General features: G+C 42.2%; 1 protein-coding gene across 1 annotated transcript in view; it reads right to left on the bottom strand.

Moving 5' to 3' along the window:
• Positions 1–19319, bottom strand: part of LOC134316895 (membrane-associated guanylate kinase, WW and PDZ domain-containing protein 3) — a 222457-nt gene that overhangs the window by 23815 nt on the left and 179323 nt on the right. The window contains exons 7-9 of the mRNA XM_062997426.1: positions 15155–15212; positions 7353–7465; positions 1458–1652 (exon numbers count right to left, since the gene is read on the bottom strand). Of these exons, the coding sequence (XP_062853496.1) occupies positions 1458–1652; positions 7353–7465; positions 15155–15212 (366 nt within the window). The remainder of the gene's footprint in view (positions 1–1457; positions 1653–7352; positions 7466–15154; positions 15213–19319) is intronic.

The following is a 19319-nucleotide window of genomic DNA, read 5'->3' as shown; positions in this document are numbered from 1 at the left end:
CAAAGAGTGCCTCTTTTTATAAAACAATCTGCTGTAACACAAATCTCTTATATAGGCAAAAATACATCGATCAGGCATAACATTATGACCACCTTCCTAATATTGTGTTGGTCCCCCTTTTGCTGCCAAAACACCCCTGACCTGTCAAGGCATGGATTTCACTAGGCCCCTGAAGGTCTGCTGTAGTATCTGGCACCAAGATGTTAGCAGCAGATCCTTTAACTCCTGTAAGTTGTGAGCTGGGGCCTCCATGGATCAGACTTGTTTGTCCAGCACATCCTACAGATGCTCGATTGGATTGAGATCTGGGGAATTTGGAGGTCAAGTCAACACCTCAAACTCGTTGTTGTGCCCCTCAAACCATTCCTGAACCATTTTTGCTTTGTGGCAGGGCGCATTATCCCCATTATTATGAAAGAGGCCACAGCCATCAGGGAATACCATTTTCATGAAAAGGTGTACATGGTCTGCAACAATGCTTAGGTAGGTGGTACGTGTCAAAGTAAAATCCACATGGATGGCAAGACCCAAGGTTTCCCAGCTGGCTTGCCTTCTTCCCATAGTGCATCCTGGTGCCATGTGTTCCCCATGTCAGCAACGCACACGCACCCATCCATCCACATGAAGTAAAGGAAAGCGTGATTCATCAGACCAGGTCACCTTCTTCCATTGCTCTGTGGTGCAGTTCCGATGCTCACATGCCCATTGTTGTCGCTTTCGGCGGTGGACAGGGGTCAGCATGGGCACCCTGACTGGTCTGCAGCTATGTAGCCCCATATGCAACAAACTGCAATGCACTGTGTATTCTTCCACCTTTCTATCAGAACCAGAATTAACTTCTCCAGCAATTTGAGCTACAGTAGCTCGTATGTCGGATCGGACCACACAGGACAGCTTTCGCTCCCCACATCAATGAGCCTTGGCTACCCATGACCCTGTCGCCGGTTTACCACTGTTCCTTCCTTGGACCACTTTTGACAGATACTGACCACTCCACAAGAGCTGCAGTTTTGGAGATGCTCTAACCCAGTCGTCTAGCCATTACAATTTGTCAAACTTGCTCAAATCCTTATGCTTGCCCATTTTTCCTGATTTTAACACATCAACTTTGAGGATAAAATGTTCACTTGCTGCCTAATATATCCCACCCACTAACAGGTGTCGTGATGAAGAGATAATCATTGTTACTCACTTTACCTGTCAGTGGTCATAATTTTATGCCTAGTCGGTGTATGTGGACACCACTTGTAATTATTGAGTTTAGGTGTTTAAGCCACACTCTTTTCTAACAGGTGTATACAATCGATTATATATAAAATTAAAATATGCTTTAACATTATTTCTAGTATATAAGGACAGTTGTCAATTGTCAAGTTGTCATACTGATCCTCTAATAATGAAACTTAGATGAAACATCAGGGGACACAGACATCCTTATTAACCTTGCTTCCACTCACCAGAGGCCATCTTGTTGTCTTGCGCAGCTGGTCCGTCTGATAGGACGTTCTTCACCTGCAGGAACTCATCAGGCCGATCTCCACCAATAATAGTAAAGCCAAAGCCCTGAGAACTCTTTTTCAGAGCTGTGTGGTATAACTCGCCCTTCAGCTGAGTGGGGTCACTAGTGAAACCTGGTGTACCTCCTTCAGCACCTAGAAAGAGGCAAAGTAGAGAAGTCTAAACGTGCAGCTCTATAAAGACATGAAGAAAAGCCTCAACCCCACTGAACAGCGTTGGAATGAACTGGAACATCAATTGAGACTTTCTTGACCAACATCAGTGCCCAGACATACAAATACAAATACTCCTGACTGAATAGGCACCAATTCCCACAGCTTTAGATTAAAGGCTGTTATAGCTGTTTTAGCTGTAAAGGTCACACAGAGGTCACTCTATTTCAATACAGTATGTTTTTGAAATGGTCCAACAAGCTCATGGTCAGGTGTTCAAATAGTTTTGGCTATAATGTGAACATCTGGCTATGTCATGTGTACATTTGGCTACGTCCAGTGACCTGGACAGAGCCCTGACCTCAGCCTCACCGAACAGCTTTGGAATGAACTGGAACATCAATTGAGACTTTCTTGACCAACATCAGTGCCCAGACATACAAATACTCCTGACTGAATAGGCACAAATTCCCACAGCTATACTTTAAAGGTTGTTGTTATAGCTCAAAAGGTCACACAGAGGTCACTCTATTTCAATACAGTTTGTTTTTAAAATTTGATGTCCAACAACAGGGTCGGCGCTGGGGGGGGGCTGGGGTGGGCATTGTCCCCCCAGATTTTCTCACTGCCCCCTCAAGCGCAACGCAAGCAAAGGGGTTCATGTACCTTTGGTCATTCGTTTTTTCACATCAAATCCAAAAATTTTAAAAAGTTTCAGTTCACTTCCGTTTCACATAACAAACAAACAGAAATTAAAAAACGGGTCGTACTTTAATTTTCCAAAATCAACATTTTCTATCAGTTCAACCGGAAATAAACGCACAAGCGCCTGCTGACATGCGTCCACTGTTGTTGACTTTTGTGTTTGTATATTTGACGCGCATATATTTGCTCTGCAAAAAATACACAATATGGGGAAGCGATTTCCGTACTGGATGCTGTACACCACCGTGGTCATGTTAGTTTTATACTGGATGATCGTCTGACGTCCGAGACGTCATTTATTTATTTTTGTTGTATTACAGTATTTCTTTGTTCTCGGCCAATAAACATCCAAAAATGAATAAAACTAACTCTGCAGTAAACAAGGAGCAAACAACAATCAAGTATATTTCAAAGTTATTTGGTTAATTTTTTGTTAAAGCTGTTTCTTTTATTTTTATTTATGCATTTTCTCCTCATTGTCCAACCGATTTAGCGCACTCAATTTTGTCTTCTGCTGCTACCAGAGCTGCTGCTGTACGTCATTGTACACGCCTCTTTCGACACATGTACAGCCCTCTTCTTCTTGCCCCTGCATTCTGCACAGGCGTCTCTTCCGCCAATCAGGGTCCTTACACCCACCCACCTACACATAGTCCGGTCCCCACCCTGCAGATATGGTGGCCAATTAGTATCTGCTGCAGGCACTGCCAATTATGCCCGCTAGATGGCGCCCAGCTGACCAGAGGCAACACCGAGTTTCAAACCGAGGAGTTCAGAAACTCAGTGGTAGTGTGCAAGTGGAATATCCGGCTGCGCCACCCGGGTGCCCGTTAAAGCTGTTTCTTAATGTAAGGTTCGTTAGCCATAACAAACTAAGGGAGCATCTAAAAAGCACATGAAAAAGAACGCTAATTAAAATGCCTTAGATGTTGTAATAGTTACACAGTGACATGTACGATTAGTTATGCCTGTATTACAGAATTGAGTCCTACACAGTAAAAAAAAAAAAAAATGTAATGTAAATGTTAATATTGTGACGACGGTGAGACGTTAGAAAACAATATTCCTTTTTTTTTTTTTTTTTTTAAGATTCTTTTGCTTAGGAAAAATAGTTCTTGTGTGTGTGAAGGGCATGGAAAAAGTACGGCTGACACAAAAGTCAGAAGCAACAAAACGGGAAGCAATTATACTTGAATTTATACATACAATAAATTACGTATTAATTGTATGTATAATTAATACATTATACCCCCCCCCCCCCCCACCCCCCCTGCAAAGCAGTCTAGAACCGGGGCTGTCCAACAAGCTCCTGATCAGGTGTTCAAATAGTTTTGCCTATAATGTGAACATCTGGCTATGTCGTGTGTACAGCCAGGAAATGTGCACGCCAGTAAAATGAGTGTGGTTTTATTTTTTTGTTTGTTTTAGAGCCTGAAGTCACAGCATAAAGAGGCAGAGGATAAATGAGACTGAGTGAGATTTTTTAGAAATTCCTAAGAGCTTTTTATGCTTGACTGACCCATAATTAAACAAAACACAGCTCTTCATCCAGGCTGCAACTATAAACAGATCCATTCTAATGCTTTGCTTTATGACGCTGCAAATGAGCACATTCATCGGAGACCGCACTGTCTCAGACAGACGTCGTAAATCCCTAAATCGTCATGTCTGTTTGCATCTCCTGTGCTGACTGTTTAAATTACTTTTTATGAGTTGAACACTTCAGTGGTAAAGCTTTTAGCAAACATACCCGCAAAACCCACCCACAACCCACTTTTAATTGAACTGTTAGTGGGTGTATGGGTACAAAGCCTGACTAAATGTGGCCTGCTTGTTTGTTCCCTGTTACCGTCTACCGCAGCCCTAAGTGTTTTATCCGACCTCAGCGCATGAGCACCGCTTCAGCACCAATATATTGTGCTTTTCTAATTAAAAAACAAATAATTAAGTAAAAATTGTAAAGAAAAATGTATATAAATTTTTTGCATGCAACATGGCGATATTTATTTGTGCTGACTTGCTTTTCAGTAGTGCCAATTATTAAGAAATGCTCAAATGCATGTTCAAATTGTTGCTGCTAATAAAATAAATTTTAATAAAAGAATGCTGTATTTAACTAAAACAGAAGTATATTCGCTGCAGGCCTTACATTTTTGGACCCCAGTGTATATGAAATCAGTAATTGTGTTTACTTACATATTTGTGTGATGAATATGCAAAAATAAAAGAAACTAAGAAGGGTGCAAGTACTTTTCTTTACTAAAACTAAAAAAAAAAACTGTAAACATAAAGTCCGGAGCAGTGTAATAAACAGCTGATTTAATGTACCCAGATCAGTGTGCAGACATTAAGGAAGGTCAGACAGAGCTGTTCTCATCCTGTCCTGATAAATAAAACGTTTGTTTCCCACCCTAAGTTCGACCCTGACCTGCGACTTCCAGGATTTTCTGTTTCCACAGGATGGATGAAAAGTCATGAGTTTTACAGTCACCACAGTGGGAAAATATCAAATGATGATGGACTTCAGTCAAACGAGTGTGTTTTACTGGATGTTTTCCAATGAAAAATGTAAAAATAACAGGAAAGAGGATTACAGTGTGAGGAAACACACGTTATAGGGTGGGATTTAAAAATGACAACATTTGCTGAACTTTCATTTTCTTTTTACTTTATCTGTTCTTTAATCACTGATATGTACTGCATTTACATTTACTGCTCTACATTGTTTTTTTTCTTTTTTCCCGCCACCCATGACCCTGTCGCTGGTTTACCACTGTTCCTTCCTTGGACCACTTTTGATAGATACTGACCACTGCAGACTGGGAACACCCCACAAGAGCTGCAGTTTTGGAGATGCTCTGACCCAGTCATCTAGCCATCACAATTTGGTCCTTGAAAACTTGCTCAAATGCTTACACTTGCCCATTTTTCCTGCTTCTAACACATCAGCTTTGAGAAACAAACGTCACTTGCTGCCTAATATATCCCACCCACTAACAGGTGCCGTGATTAAGAGATAATCAGTGTTATTCACTTCACCTGTCAGTGGTCAGAATGTTATGCCTGGTCTGTGTATGTGACACTGTTAAAGAAAAACAGAATAAATGTATATAAATGTGTATATAATTCCTAAAAAAGTGTTCATTAGTATGAATTAATTTTAATTAATTCATTAATTCATTCGACAAAGCCACGACGGACATCAATATAACATCAGCCTTCACCCTTCTGAAAATGCTTTCCACAGTATTTTGGAATGTGTCTGTACGGATCGCATGTGAGAGGTCAGGCACTGCTATTGGACTAGAGGTCCTGGCTCACAATGAACATTCCAATGCATTTCAAATGTCCTGAGGAGAAGATTCTGTGCAGGCAACTGAAATTCCTTTTTACTCATCTAAATAAACCATGTAACTATTTCTTTAGGGACCAGACAAATACCTTTCACAAACTGTCTGCACAAAATTGCAACAAGGAATAAATGTTATTTCATTTGGGATTTGGGACAGTTGTGATTAACTCACTTATCTGCTGGCTAAGGTGTAGTATTTTTTTCATTTGTTAGCATTATGCAGATGTTTTTCACATTCACAACAACAGTTCATTCTTATTTCTGAAAGCTCACATATCATGGTTTTGCTCTTTTAAAACTGATATTTTACTCACATTTTTAACTACATTTTTAACTACAGTTTCTGTTGTTTTACCCCGAGGTCCTTCTGATGGAAACCTGTTTACCTGCCTGAGGTTAAGGAATGAAGTTGAGACTGCCGTGCCAACAATGCTGCTCCTGCCATATGTGACGGGAGCCTGACGTGTCTGCACCAAGAATGTCAAGAACTCACTACAGACTTTATTACAGACTGGACTGAATAATAACTCTATTATTTATTTATTTATTTATTGCTAGTTATAACTTTTAGTTCATTTTAATTCTGTGTTTGTAGGATTTGTTTAAATCTTATTCATTTAAATTATCCTCCAGACCACCCAAGAAGGATGGGCCCTGCTGAGTCTGGTTCCTCTCAAGGTTTCTTCCTGTAATTTTAAGGGAGTTTTTCCTTGCCACAGTCGCCCTCAGCTTGCTCAACAGGGGTTTTTGTATCTGTTGGTCCTGGATTTTGTAAAGTTCCTTTGAGACAATGTCTATTGTAAAAAGCGCTATATAAATACATTTGACTTGACTTTTAGGTTGCAACATGAACTGGTTGCTGGTCTATGATGTTTCTAATGCCAAGTGATTAACTCCCAGTTTATAATTTGCATTACTGTGTTTAGGCAGCAATGTTTATGCAGGTTAGCTATACAAGGGTAGTTATGCTAAAACAATTTATGCCAGGCGGCACAGTGGCTTAGTGGGTAGCACTGTCGCCTCACAGCAAGAAGGTCCTGGGTTTGATCCCCAGACGGGGCGGAAGTCCTTTCTGTGCGGAGTTTGTATGTTCTCCCCGTGTCTGCGTGGGTTTCTTCCGGGAGCTCCGGTTTCCTCCCACAGTCCAAAAACATACTGTCAGATTAATTGGAGATACTGAATTGCCCTATAGGTGAATGGGTGTGTGTATGTGTGTATGTGTGTCTGTGTGTCTGTGGACTGGCGCCCCGTCCAGGGTGTTACTGTGTGCCTTGCACCCATTAAAAAGCTGGGATAGGCTCCAGCACACCATCCCCCCCACGACCCTAATTGGATAAGGGGATAAGAAAATGAATGAATTTATGCTACGACTATAGCTGTGACTATAAAATTCAACAGCAGCTGTAAACCCTGCTGATAAAACAATAACACACCAAGTCACCAAGTTTTATATGTTGTTTTTAATAACTTTATGCGCTTTTTTCCAACACAATCACTACAATGTTTGTCTGAAACTACAAATAGAGCAGTATTTGGCAGTAGAAAGAAGATGATGGTTTATGTTTTATAATGATTATTTATCATTTTTTTAAACTAATGTGTTTGGGGTGAGAAAGGTTGGTTACCTGAAGCAGGTGCTGCCCCCTTTTGGCTCTGTGCAGCAGCTGCAGCCTCCTGTGCAAGTTTCCTTTTTGCTTCCAAAACTGGGTTCTCAAACTGGGTTCTTTGGTTTATGTGACTGCAGCACAAACAAACAAAAATAAGAAACAACAAGAGATCATTAGATTGTTGGTTAAGGAAATTATGTAACTTCGTTAGCTTTAATTAACAAAAAAAGTGCAATGAGTAGAAAAGCTAAATAAATAGTAAATTAAATAAATTAAATTAAATAGTAAATTCTCAGGTTTGCATGAAGAAGAAGAAGATATACTTTATTTGTCATATGTACATATACAGGTGTACAGTACAATGAAATTCTTTCTTCGCGTATCCCAGCTTGTTTGGAAGTTGGGGTCAGAGCGCAGGGTCAGCCATCGTACGGCGCCCCTGGAGCAGACTGGGTTAAGGGCCTTGCTCAAGGACCCAACAGTGGCTGCATAGCAGAGCCTGGATTTGAACCGCCAATCTTCTGGTTGATAGCCCAAAGTCTTACCCACTAGGCTACCACTGTCCCCCATGTAGTTGCCTTCTCTAATCAGAGGAATTTACTAATTTACTAGGATTTTAACGTCATGTTTTACACACTCTGGTTACATTCATGACAGATCATTAGTTTCATTAGTTCATTAGTTAATGTCAAACACAGTCATGGACAATTTAGTATCTCCAATTTACCTCACTTGCATGTTTTTGGATTGTGGTAGGAAACCAGAGCTCCCAGAAGAAACCCACGTAGACACGGGAAGAACTCCACACAGAAAAGAATCCGGACCACCCCACCTGGGGATCGAACTCAGGACCTTCTTGCTGTGAGGTGACAGTGCTACCCCCCGATACCAATAAGAGTATCTACAGACAGTGTTTAGTGTAAGAGTCTGGCATGGTTGCATTTGTGAGCAGTACAGACAGGGTGGAGTTATGGGCCTTAGGTATGTGTCTATACCATGAAAGGATAAAATCAGGCTAGTATGGACCTGTATTTTTATTTTGAATACCCTTGTTTTAATGGCAATAATTTCAACAATACCATGATGGTCTCAATGTATATCCATTGTATTAGTGATGGTAATGATTATTAAACATTATTATTAAACACATCTTGTACACAACCACAACAGTCATCTAGTCTAAGTTCTACAATTACTGACTGTAGTCCATCTGTTTCTCTGCGTGCTTTGTTAGCTCCCTTTCATGCTGTTCTTCAATGGTCAGGACTCTCCCAGGACCACTACAGAGCAGGTATTATTTGGGTGGTGGATCATTCTCAGCACTGCTTTGACACTGACCCTGGACAGAAAAGTCCACCAACCAACTCAAACAGCAGCAATAGATGAGCGATCGTCTCTGACTTTACATCTACAAGGTGGACCAACTACGTAGGAGTGTCTAATAGAGTGGACAGTGAGTGGACACGGTATTTAACAACTCCAGCAGACCTGCTTTGTCTGATCCAGACTTTACTTTAATATATTTTTAGTAACTCAATTAGTAGCCACAATTGTAAAACAATTAGCACCCAGGATGTCTAGTGAGCCTAATCTTGCTTTAATCACAGCTACTATGCACCTGAGAGTCTGGAGATTTTTCTCACTCATGTTGGGCATAATTGGATCAAAAATATAAAGCTATGAAGCAGTAATTGTAAATGTCCTTTTGTAAAGGCACTCAGCGGCAATTTGATGTCTTTGTTCTCGCTGGGTCTACATCTGTATTAAACTATCACAGTACTTTTTGCACTGATTTAGTGTTAGTACTTGTTTGTTTGTTTCTGCATTTAATGCCCTGTTCATGCCAGTATGGTAGCTCACAGTGGCGTAACTAGGAGCTCATGGGCCCCAGAGCAAAAAAGAATTTTGAGCCCCCTCAGCAAATTTAATATATACTGTATATATAATATATATATATATATATATATATATATATATATATATATATATACACTCCTGATCAAAATCTTAAGACCAGTTAAAAAATTGCAAGAATTTGCATTTTGCACTACTGGATCTTAAGAAGGTTCTAAGTAGAGCTTCACAATGCTAAAAGAAGAAATGGGCGCAAGAGACAAAAACTTTTGAGCAGGCAATTTATTGAAAACAACAATTTAACTGAAATAGGCTGTTCATCAGCTGATCAAAAGTTTAAGACCATAGCTCAAAAAAACCCGAAAACCCCCTCAAAACAGAAATCAAAGTGTCAAAAAAAGGACTCAGTAATGAGTAGCTCCACCATTCTTGTTGATCACTTCAAACAATCGTTTAGGCATGCTTGATGCAAGTGTTTTCAAGAGGCTAGTGGGAACGTTGCTCCAAGTGTTGAAGATGGCTTCACAAAGGGCATCCACTGTCTGGAACTGATGTCCATTTTTGTAAACTTCCCTTGCCATCCATCCCCAAATGTTCTCATTCAGATTTAGATCAGGGAAACACGCAGAATGGTCCAAAAGAGTGACGTTATTCTCTTGGAAGAAGTCCTTTGTCAGGCGGGCATTGTGAACTACAGCATCGTCCTGTTGAAAAACCCAGTCGTTACCACACAGACGAGGGCCCTCAGTCATGAGGGATGCCCGCTGCAACATCTCCACATAGCCAGCTGCTGTTTGATGCCCCTGCACAACCTGAAGCTCCATTGTTCCATTGAAGGAAAAAGCACCCCAAATCATGATGGCGCCCCCCCACTGTGCCGCGTAGAAAACATCTCAGGTGGGATCTCCTTGTCATGCCAGTAACGTTGGAAGCCATCAGGACCGTCAAGGTAAAAATTTTTCTCATCAGAGAATAAAACTTTCTTCCACCTTTCAATGTCCCATGTTTGGTGCTCCCTTGCAAAGTCCAAACGGGCAATTTTGTGGCGTTGAAGAAGACGTGGCCTTTGAAGACGTTTTTTGTTTCTGAAGCCCTTCCCTCGCAGATGCCGTCTGATGGTTATTGAGCTGCAGTCAGCACCAGTAATGGCCTTAATTTGGGTCGAGGATTGTCCCGTGTCTTGACGGACAGCCAATCGGATCCTGCAGCTCAGCGCTGGTGAAATGTTTTTGGGTCTACCACTTGACTTTTTTGTTCCATAACCCTCAGGGTCTTTTAATAAATGCAAAATGACTGTCTTACTGCATCCAATCTCAGCAGCGATGGCACGTTGTGAGAGGCCTTGCTTATGAAGCTCAACAATCCTACCACGTTCAAAGTCAGTGAGCTTTTTTTGCTTTTGCCATCAGGAGGTCTTGACAGTGTAAATACTTGACAGAAAATGACATGGAATCCAAATTTCTGCGCACATTTTGGCTTTTAAAGGCTGTGGTCTTAAACTTTTGATCAGCTGAAAAAAGCATGTTTGAGTGTAAATGCAGTTTTCAATAAATTGGCTGCTTAAAAGTTTGTCTCTTGCACCCATTTCTTCTTTTAGCATTGTGAAGCTCTACTTGGAACCTTCTTAAGATCCAATAGTGCAAAATGCAAATTCTTGCAATTTTTTAACTGGTCTTAAGATTATGATCAGGAGTGTATATATATATATATACAGTGTATCACAAAAGTGAGTACACCCCTCACATTTCTGCAAATATTTCATTATATCTTTTCATGGGACAACACTATAGACATGAAACTTGGATATAACTTAGAGTAGTCAGTGTACAGCTTGTATAGCAGTGTAGATTTACTGTCTTCTGAAAATAACTCAACACACAGCCATTAATGTCTAAATAGCTGGCAACATAAGTGAGTACACCCCACAGTGAACATGTCCAAATTGTGCCCAAATGTGTCGTTGTCCCTCCCTGGTGTCATGTGTCAAGGTCCCAGGTGTAAATGGGGAGCAGGGCTGTTAAATTTGGTGTTTTGGGTACAATTCTCTCATACTGGCCACTGGATATTCAACATGGCACCTCATGGCAAAGAACTCTCTGAGGATGTGAGAAATAGAATTGTTGCTCTCCACAAAGATGGCCTGGGCTATAAGAAGATTGCTAACACCCTGAAACTGAGCTACAGCATGGTGGCCAAGGTCATACAGCGGTTTTCCAGGACAGGTTCCACTCGGAACAGGCTTCGCCAGGGTCGACCAAAGAAGTTGAGTCCACGTGTTCGGCGTCATATCCAGAGGTTGGCTTTAAAAAATAGACACATGAGTGCTGCCAGCATTGCTGCAGAGGTTGAAGACAAGGGAGGTCAGCCTGTCAGTGCTCAGACCATACGCCGCACACTGCATCAACTCGGTCTGCATGGTCGTCATCCCAGAAGGAAGCTGACGCACAAGAAAGCCCGCAAACAGTTTGCTGAAGACAAGCAGTCCAAGAACATAGATTACTGGAATGCCCTGTGGTCTGACGAGACCAAGATAAACTTGTTTGGCTCAGATGGTGTCCAGCATGTGTGGCGGCGCCCTGGTGAGAAGTACCAAGACAACTGTATCTTGCCTACAGTCAAGCATGGTGGTGGTAGCATCATGGTCTTGGGCTGCATGAGTGTTGCTGGCACTGGGGAGCTGCAGTTCATTGAGGGAAACATGAATTCCAACATGTACTGTGACATTCTGAAACAGAGCATGATCCCCTCCCTTCGAAAACTGGGCCTCATGGCAGTTTTCCAACAGGATAACGACCCCAAACACAACCTCCAAGATGACAACTGCCTTGCTGAGGAAGCTGAAGGTAAAGGTGATGGACTAAACCCAATTGAGCACCTGTGGCGCATCCTCAAGTGGAAGGTGGAGGAGATCAAGGTGTCTAACATCCACCAGCTCCGTGATGTCATCATGGAGGAGTGGAAGTGGATTCTAGTAGCAACCTGTGCAGCTCTGGTGAATTCCATGCCCAGGAGGGTTAAGGCAGTGCTGGATAATAATGGTGGTCACACAAAATATTGACACTTTGGGCACAATTTGGACATGTTCACTGTGGGGTGTACTCACTTATGTTGCCAGCTATTTAGACATTAATGGCTGTGTGTTGAGTTATTTTCAGAAGACAGTAAATCTACACTGCTATACAAGTTGTACACTGACTACTCTAAGTTATATTCAAGTTTTATTTCTATAGTGTTGTCCCATGAAAAGATATAATAAAATATTTGCAGAAATGTGAGGGGTGTACTCACTTTTGTGATACACTGTATATATATATATACAGTGTATCACAAAAGTGAGTACACCCCTCACATTTCTGCAGATATTTAAGTATATCTTTTAATGGGACAACACTGACAAAATGACACTTTGACACAATGAAAAGTAGTCTGTGTGCAGCTTATATAACAGTGTAAATTTATTCTTCCCTCAAAATAACTCAATATACAGCCATTAATGTCTAAACCACCGGCAACAAAAGTGAGTACACCCCTTAGTGAAAGTTCCTGAAGTGTCAATATTTTGTGTGGCCACCATTATTTCCCAGAACTGCCTTAACTCTCCTGGGCATGGAGTTTACCAGCGCTTCACAGGTTGCCACTGGATTGCTTTTCCACTCCTCCATGACGACATCACGGAGCTGGCGGATATTCGAGACTTTGCACTCCTCCACCTTCCGCTTGAGGATGCCCCAAAGATGTTCTATTGGGTTTAGGTCTGGAGACATGCTTGGCCAGTCCATCACCTTTACCCTCAGCCTCTTCAATAAAGCAGTGGTCGTCTTAGAGGTGTGTTTGGGGTCATTATCATGCTGGAACACTGCCCTGCGACCCAGTTTCCGGAGGGAGGGGATCATGCTCTGCTTCAGTATTTCACAGTACATATTGGAGTTCATGTGTCCCTCAATGAAATGTAACTCCCCAACACCTGCTGCACTCATGCAGCCCCAGACCATGGCATTCCCACCACCATGCTTGACTGTAGGCATGACACACTTATCTTTGTACTCCTCACCTGATTGCCGCCACACATGCTTGAGACCATCTGAACCAAACAAATTAATCTTGGTCTCATCAGACCATAGGACATGGTTCCAGTAATCCATGTCCTTTGTTGACATGTCTTCAGCAAACTGTTTGCGGGCTTTCTTGTGTAGAGACTTCAGAAGAGGCTTCCTTCTGGGGTGACAGCCATGCAGACCAATTTGATGTAGTGTGCGGCGTATGGTCTGAGCACTGACAGGCTGACCCCCCACCTTTTCAATCTCTGCAGCAATGCTGACAGCACTCCTGCGCCTATCTTTCAAAGACAGCAGTTGGATGTGACGCTGAGCACGTGCACTCAGCTTCTTTGGACGACCAACGCGAGGTCTGTTCTGAGTGGACCCTGCTCTTTTAAAACGCTGGATGATCTTGGCCACTGTGCTGCAGCTCAGTTTCAGGGTGTTGGCAACTTCTTGTAGCCTTGGCCATCTTCATGTAGTGCAACAATTCGTCTTTTAAGATCCTCAGAGAGTTCTTTGCCATGAGGTGCCATGTTGGAACTTTCAGTGACCAGTATGAGAGCGTGTGAGAGCTGTACTACTAAATTGAACACACCTGCTCCCTATGCACACCTGAGACCTAGTAACACTAACGAGTCACATGACATTTTGGAGGGAAAATGACAAGCAGTGCTCAATTTGGACATTTAGGGGTGTAGTCTCTTAGGGGTGTACTCACTTTTGTTGCCGGTGGTTTAGACATTAATGGCTGTATATTGAGTTATTTTGAGGGAAGAATAAATTTACACTGTTATATAAGCTGCACACAGACTACTTTTCATTGTGTCAAAGTGTCATTTTGTCAGTGTTGTCCCATGAAAAGATATACTTAAATATCTGCAGAAATGTGAGGGGTGTACTCACTTTTGTGATACACTGTATATATATATATATATATATATATATGCGGTGGGGGGGGGTTTACTTCATGTCGTGGAGGGCCCCCACCCGCCATGGGCCCCAGTGCACCTGCCCCCCCTGCCCCCCGGTAGTTACGCCCCTGGTAGCTCATCAAATTACTGGTTTACTGGTCGATGCATGTGTGTAGATTGTTTTTATATATATACTGTATATACCTGTATATATTTTCTTTATGCATTTTCTCCCTGTTTTCTCCCCTTCGCATCCAATTGCCCCATTGCATCATGCTTCCTCTCCACCAATGCCGATCCCTGCTCTGATTGAGGAGAACGAAGCTAACCCACGCCCCCCTCCAACTCGAGGGCAGCATGCCGTATGCATCTTATCACCTACACTTTGACGAGTGCAGTGCAGCTTAGCTGCGTGTACGGAGGGACACACCCTAAGAGCACTCTTTTCTCATCTCTGTGCAGGCGCCATCAATCAGCCAGCAGAGGTCGTAATTGCATTAGTCATGAGCGAGAGATCCGGCTTAGTCCCACCCATATGAACAACAGGCCAATCATTGTTCATGTGGCCACTCAGCCGGTAAGGCAGAGCTGAGATTCAATACAATGTATTCGAGATCCCAGCTCTGGTTCTAGCGTGTATTTTTACCGCTGCTCCACCTGAGTGGCATGTGTGTAGATTGTTAAGAGTGTGTTTTCAATCTTGTTTGAAATCTGAGAACCTTCAAGGCATGTCGGTCACAGTCTTTGGCATTTTCAGCAGAGGTCGGGAATTCAATTAGTGTGTATTTAATGGTCAGAGTAGAGTGGCATGTCTTGAACGTGGGAGGGGGGCTCAGTAAATGTAAGTGGGTGATTTTGGTGTGCAACATCTGCATATGATGGTTTGATCTGGTCAGTTTGTGGTTTAATAAGGGTATGATAGGCTGCACAGTGTGTTAGTTAGTGAAATAAACAGAAGTAATTCTGTTCTGAATTAATAAACAGAAGTAAAGTGATTAAGAAATAAAAGACTTACTCTACGTAGTATGTGCCATACTGTGCATCCTCAATCTCCTCCCAGCCATATGGTAGCTCTGAAGTACAGATGAATAAACACTCTGATGAATGCACAAACTTTCACACAGACAAAGCTTTAAACACAGCCAAGCATCAATAAATATTCATCTCTGCACCCTTGTGCTGCAAGTCATTATGATTATGCAAGTTTAAATGAGTTCTGATCTTTAAAATTGGAAGTGTATGAGTTTGTGTGTGTGTTTGCTGTACGCTTGTTATGCCTTGATAAAAATCGGAAGTGTGTATGAGTCTGTGTTTGTCTATTTGTGTGTGTGTGTGTTTGCTGTAAACTTGTTATGCCTTGATGAACTAATGAGGGGAGAAAGGAGCTGCAAGAGGGAACATTAAAACTCTTTCACACATACCCACACCTATACACATTCACACATTCTCTCTCATACACACACTCCCTGTCTGTCATACTCTTACAAACTAATCTTTACAGATTAATAAAAACCCGTACACCTGAGTGTGTGTCTGTATGAGATATGGTACACAGTCACTCTCTGTCCCCCATTAGGTGCGTCCAATTTTTACCCAATTGCGTTACGCTTCCTCTCTACTATAGGACCCCCACCTCGATTGAGAAGAGCGAACTGACACATGCCCCCTCCGACGCATGCAGTAGCCGACTACACGAGTTGAGTTCATATGCGGATCAGCTTTGTGTACAGAGAGCCACACCCTGAAAGCATTATCCCTCGACTCCGTGCAGACGCCATCACTCAGCCAGCAGAGGTCGTAATTGCGTCAGTTATGAGGTCCCAATCCGGCTTTTCCCTCCCTGTATGAACAACAAGCCAATCGCTGTTCATATGGCCGAGATGAGTTTCGAACCAACGAGTTTGAAATGTCATCTCTGGTGTGCTAACGTGTTTTACCGCTGTGCCACCTGTTTTATTATGTAGATGAGTGTATATATTTTGTCATGCAATGTTTTTGTAAAGCACTTTGTGATTCTTATCTGTGAAAAGTGCTATATAAATAAATTTTACTTACTTACTTACCTGGGCGGCACCAGGTGTGTATAAATGAGAGTTCTGGTCTTTAAGATCGGTTAAAATCAGAAGCGTGTGTATGTTTTAGTCTGTGTATTAATGTGTGTGTGTTTGCTGTAAACTTGTTATGCTTTGATGAACTAACAAGGAGAAAATTTATTTATTAGGATTTCAACGTTATGTTTTACACACTTTGGTTACATTCATGACAGGTAATTACTGGTTACACAAGCTTTATCAGTTCAAGTTTAATATCAAACACAGTCATGGACAATTAAGTATCTCCAACGTACCTCACTTGCATGTCTGTGGGACTGTGGGAGGTAACCGGAACTCCCAAAGGAAATGCAGACACGGGGAGAACATGCAAACTCCACACAGAAAGGACCTGGACTGCTCCACCTGGGAATCAAACCCTGGACCTTCTTGCTGTGAGGCGACAGTGCTACCCACTGAGCCACCGTGCCGCCCACAAGGATAAAAAGGAGCTGCAAAGGGGAGCACTAAAACTCTTTCTCTCACACATGCACACACCTATACACATTCACACACTCCCTGTCTGTCATATTCTTTAACAGAACCCGTACCCCAGTGAGCATTTCAAACGGATTTGCCCATAAAATAAAAGCTCATAAACACACTTGTGGAACAAGCACACACCTGTTTACACATAGCGCTAACACTGAGCTTGCATCAGCATCAATACGATGCCCCACAGTCACATTTTCAGTAAGAACTGCTGATGTTCAGTGACAAGGATAAAGCAAACGCTGCCAACACAAAGTGGAAGGTGGTATAGAACTAAATAGAACATTTTTTAGTTTATTTTTTTTAAACATTTTTGAGAGATGCACGGTGGCTCTGTGGGTATCACTGTCACCTCACAGCAGGAAGGTCCTGGGTTTGATCCCAAGCTGTAGCAGTCTAGGTTCTTTCTGTGTGGAGTTGGCATGTTTGCCCTGTGTCTGTGTGGGTTTTCTACCACAGTCCAAGGACTTGCAAGTGAGGTGAATTGGGGATACAAAATTGTCCATGACTGTGTTTGATATTAACCTTGATGAATCTTGTGTAACCAATAACTACTTATCCTGTCATGAATGTAACCGTAGAACATTAAAATCCTCACTCACGCACTGTCTTAATCTCTTATCCAATTTTGGGGGGGTATCCCAGCTTTTAAATGGGCGCAAGGCACACAGTAGCACCCTGGATGTGGCACCAGTCCATCGCAGGGCAGACACACATACACACACACACACACATCCATTCTCCTATAGGGCAATTCAGTGTCTCCAATTAACCTGACTGTATGTTTATGGACTGAGGAAACCAGTGCTCCCAAAGAAAACCCACGCAGGCACGGGGAGAACATGCAAATTCCGCACAGAATGGACCCGGACAGCCCCGTCTGGGGATCGAACCCAGGACCTTCTTGCTGTGAGGCGACAGTGCTACCCACCGAGCCACAGTGCCACCACGTTAAAATTCTAATAAATAAATAAGTTACATTTTTTTTATTTAATCTGACTGTCCCACATCGTCCTGAAGATCTAGAACTTGCCTTAGGATTTAGCCTCCAGATATTAAAGCGTCAACCTTGAAGTCCCTTTTTCTCTGAATAAGGTGGCACTGTGTTCCAGTACACAGTGGGAGGGATTCTGAGACCGAGCCTTGAACCTCAACGATACAGTGGTGCAGCCAGTACTGATGGATTGGCTATGCTAAACTGCCCCTGGGTGTAAGTAATAGAATGGATGAGAATTTAATACCCTGTGATGAATTGGATTTTTGGTCAGGGTGTATTTCTGCCTTGTGCCTAGAGTTTTTGATTGGTGCAGTGGTGTGCATAAAAAAACAGAATCCTGATTTGTGATTCCTCCTTTTTGAATACATAATTTTTTGGATATGCTGAATCTGTCTGTGCACTCGGGTAACCCCTTGGTGGCCCCCTCAAAGGACCATGCTAATCGCTTTATGCCTGTCTGCCTGCTTGTCTGTCTGTCTGTTTATCTATCAATCAGTCCATCTGTCTGTGTGTCTGTCTGTCTGTCGATCAGTCCATCTGTCTGTATATGTCTGTGTATATATCTGTCTGTGTATCTGTCTGTCTATCTATCAGCCCATCAGTCTATATATGTGTCTGTCTGTCTGTCTATCTATCTATCTATCTATCTATCTATCTATCTATCTATCTATCTATCTATCTATCTATCTATCTCTCTGCCTGTCTGTCTGTCTGTCTGTCTGTCTGTATCTACTTGTCTGTCTGTCCGTCTGTCTGTCTATCTATCATCCCATGTGTCTATCTATCTATCTATCTATCTATCTATCTATCTATCTATCTATCTATCTATCTATCTATCTATCTATCTATCTATCTATCTGCTTGTCTTTCTGTCCGTCTATTTATCAGCCCATCTGTCTATATATGTGTCTGTCTATCTGTCTGTCAATCAGTCCATCTGTCTGTATATGTCTGTGTATATATCAGTCTGTGTATCTGTCTGTCTGTCTATCTATCAGCCCATTTGTGTCTGTCTGTCTCTTTGTCTGTCTGTCTGTCTCTCTCTGTCTGTCTATCAGCTCATTTGTCTGTCTGTCTATCTATCTGTCTGTCTGTCTATCTATCAGCCCATCAGTCTATATATGTGTCTGTCTGTCTGTCAATCTATCTATCCATCTATATATACTTGTCTATCTACAGTATCAGCCCATCTATCTATCTATCTATCTATCTATCTATCTATCTATCTATCTATCTATCTATCTATACTTGTCTGTCTGTCTGTCTGTCTGTCTGTCTGTCTGTCTATCTATCAGCCCATCAGTCTATATATGTATCTGTCTGTCTGTCTATCTGTCTGTATTTTCCCACCTAAGGGGAGTTGCTGTTTCAGCAGCAAAAAAGGAAATCCCTGGGATTCTTTCCTGGGACACGCTCAGATATGTCTGTTGAGCACACTGCCAGGCCGGTGGCAACCCTGAGACTGTTGTTGAGTTGTGGTGGACTAGTGAGTGACTGCTGTGTATACAATCTTTACTACTCAGTCTACTTCAAAGATGTATGAGGGATCTTCAAAAAGTTTCCACACTTTTATATTTGGGTTGGAGGAGTAGTAATTGGTC

Source organism: Trichomycterus rosablanca, chromosome 6 (genome assembly GCF_030014385.1).
Source record: "Trichomycterus rosablanca isolate fTriRos1 chromosome 6, fTriRos1.hap1, whole genome shotgun sequence".
Classification (NCBI taxonomy): Eukaryota; Metazoa; Chordata; class Actinopteri; order Siluriformes; family Trichomycteridae; genus Trichomycterus; species Trichomycterus rosablanca.
Note: the sequence above shows the minus strand (reverse complement) of the source record. Positions and strands in the feature narration are given on the sequence as shown.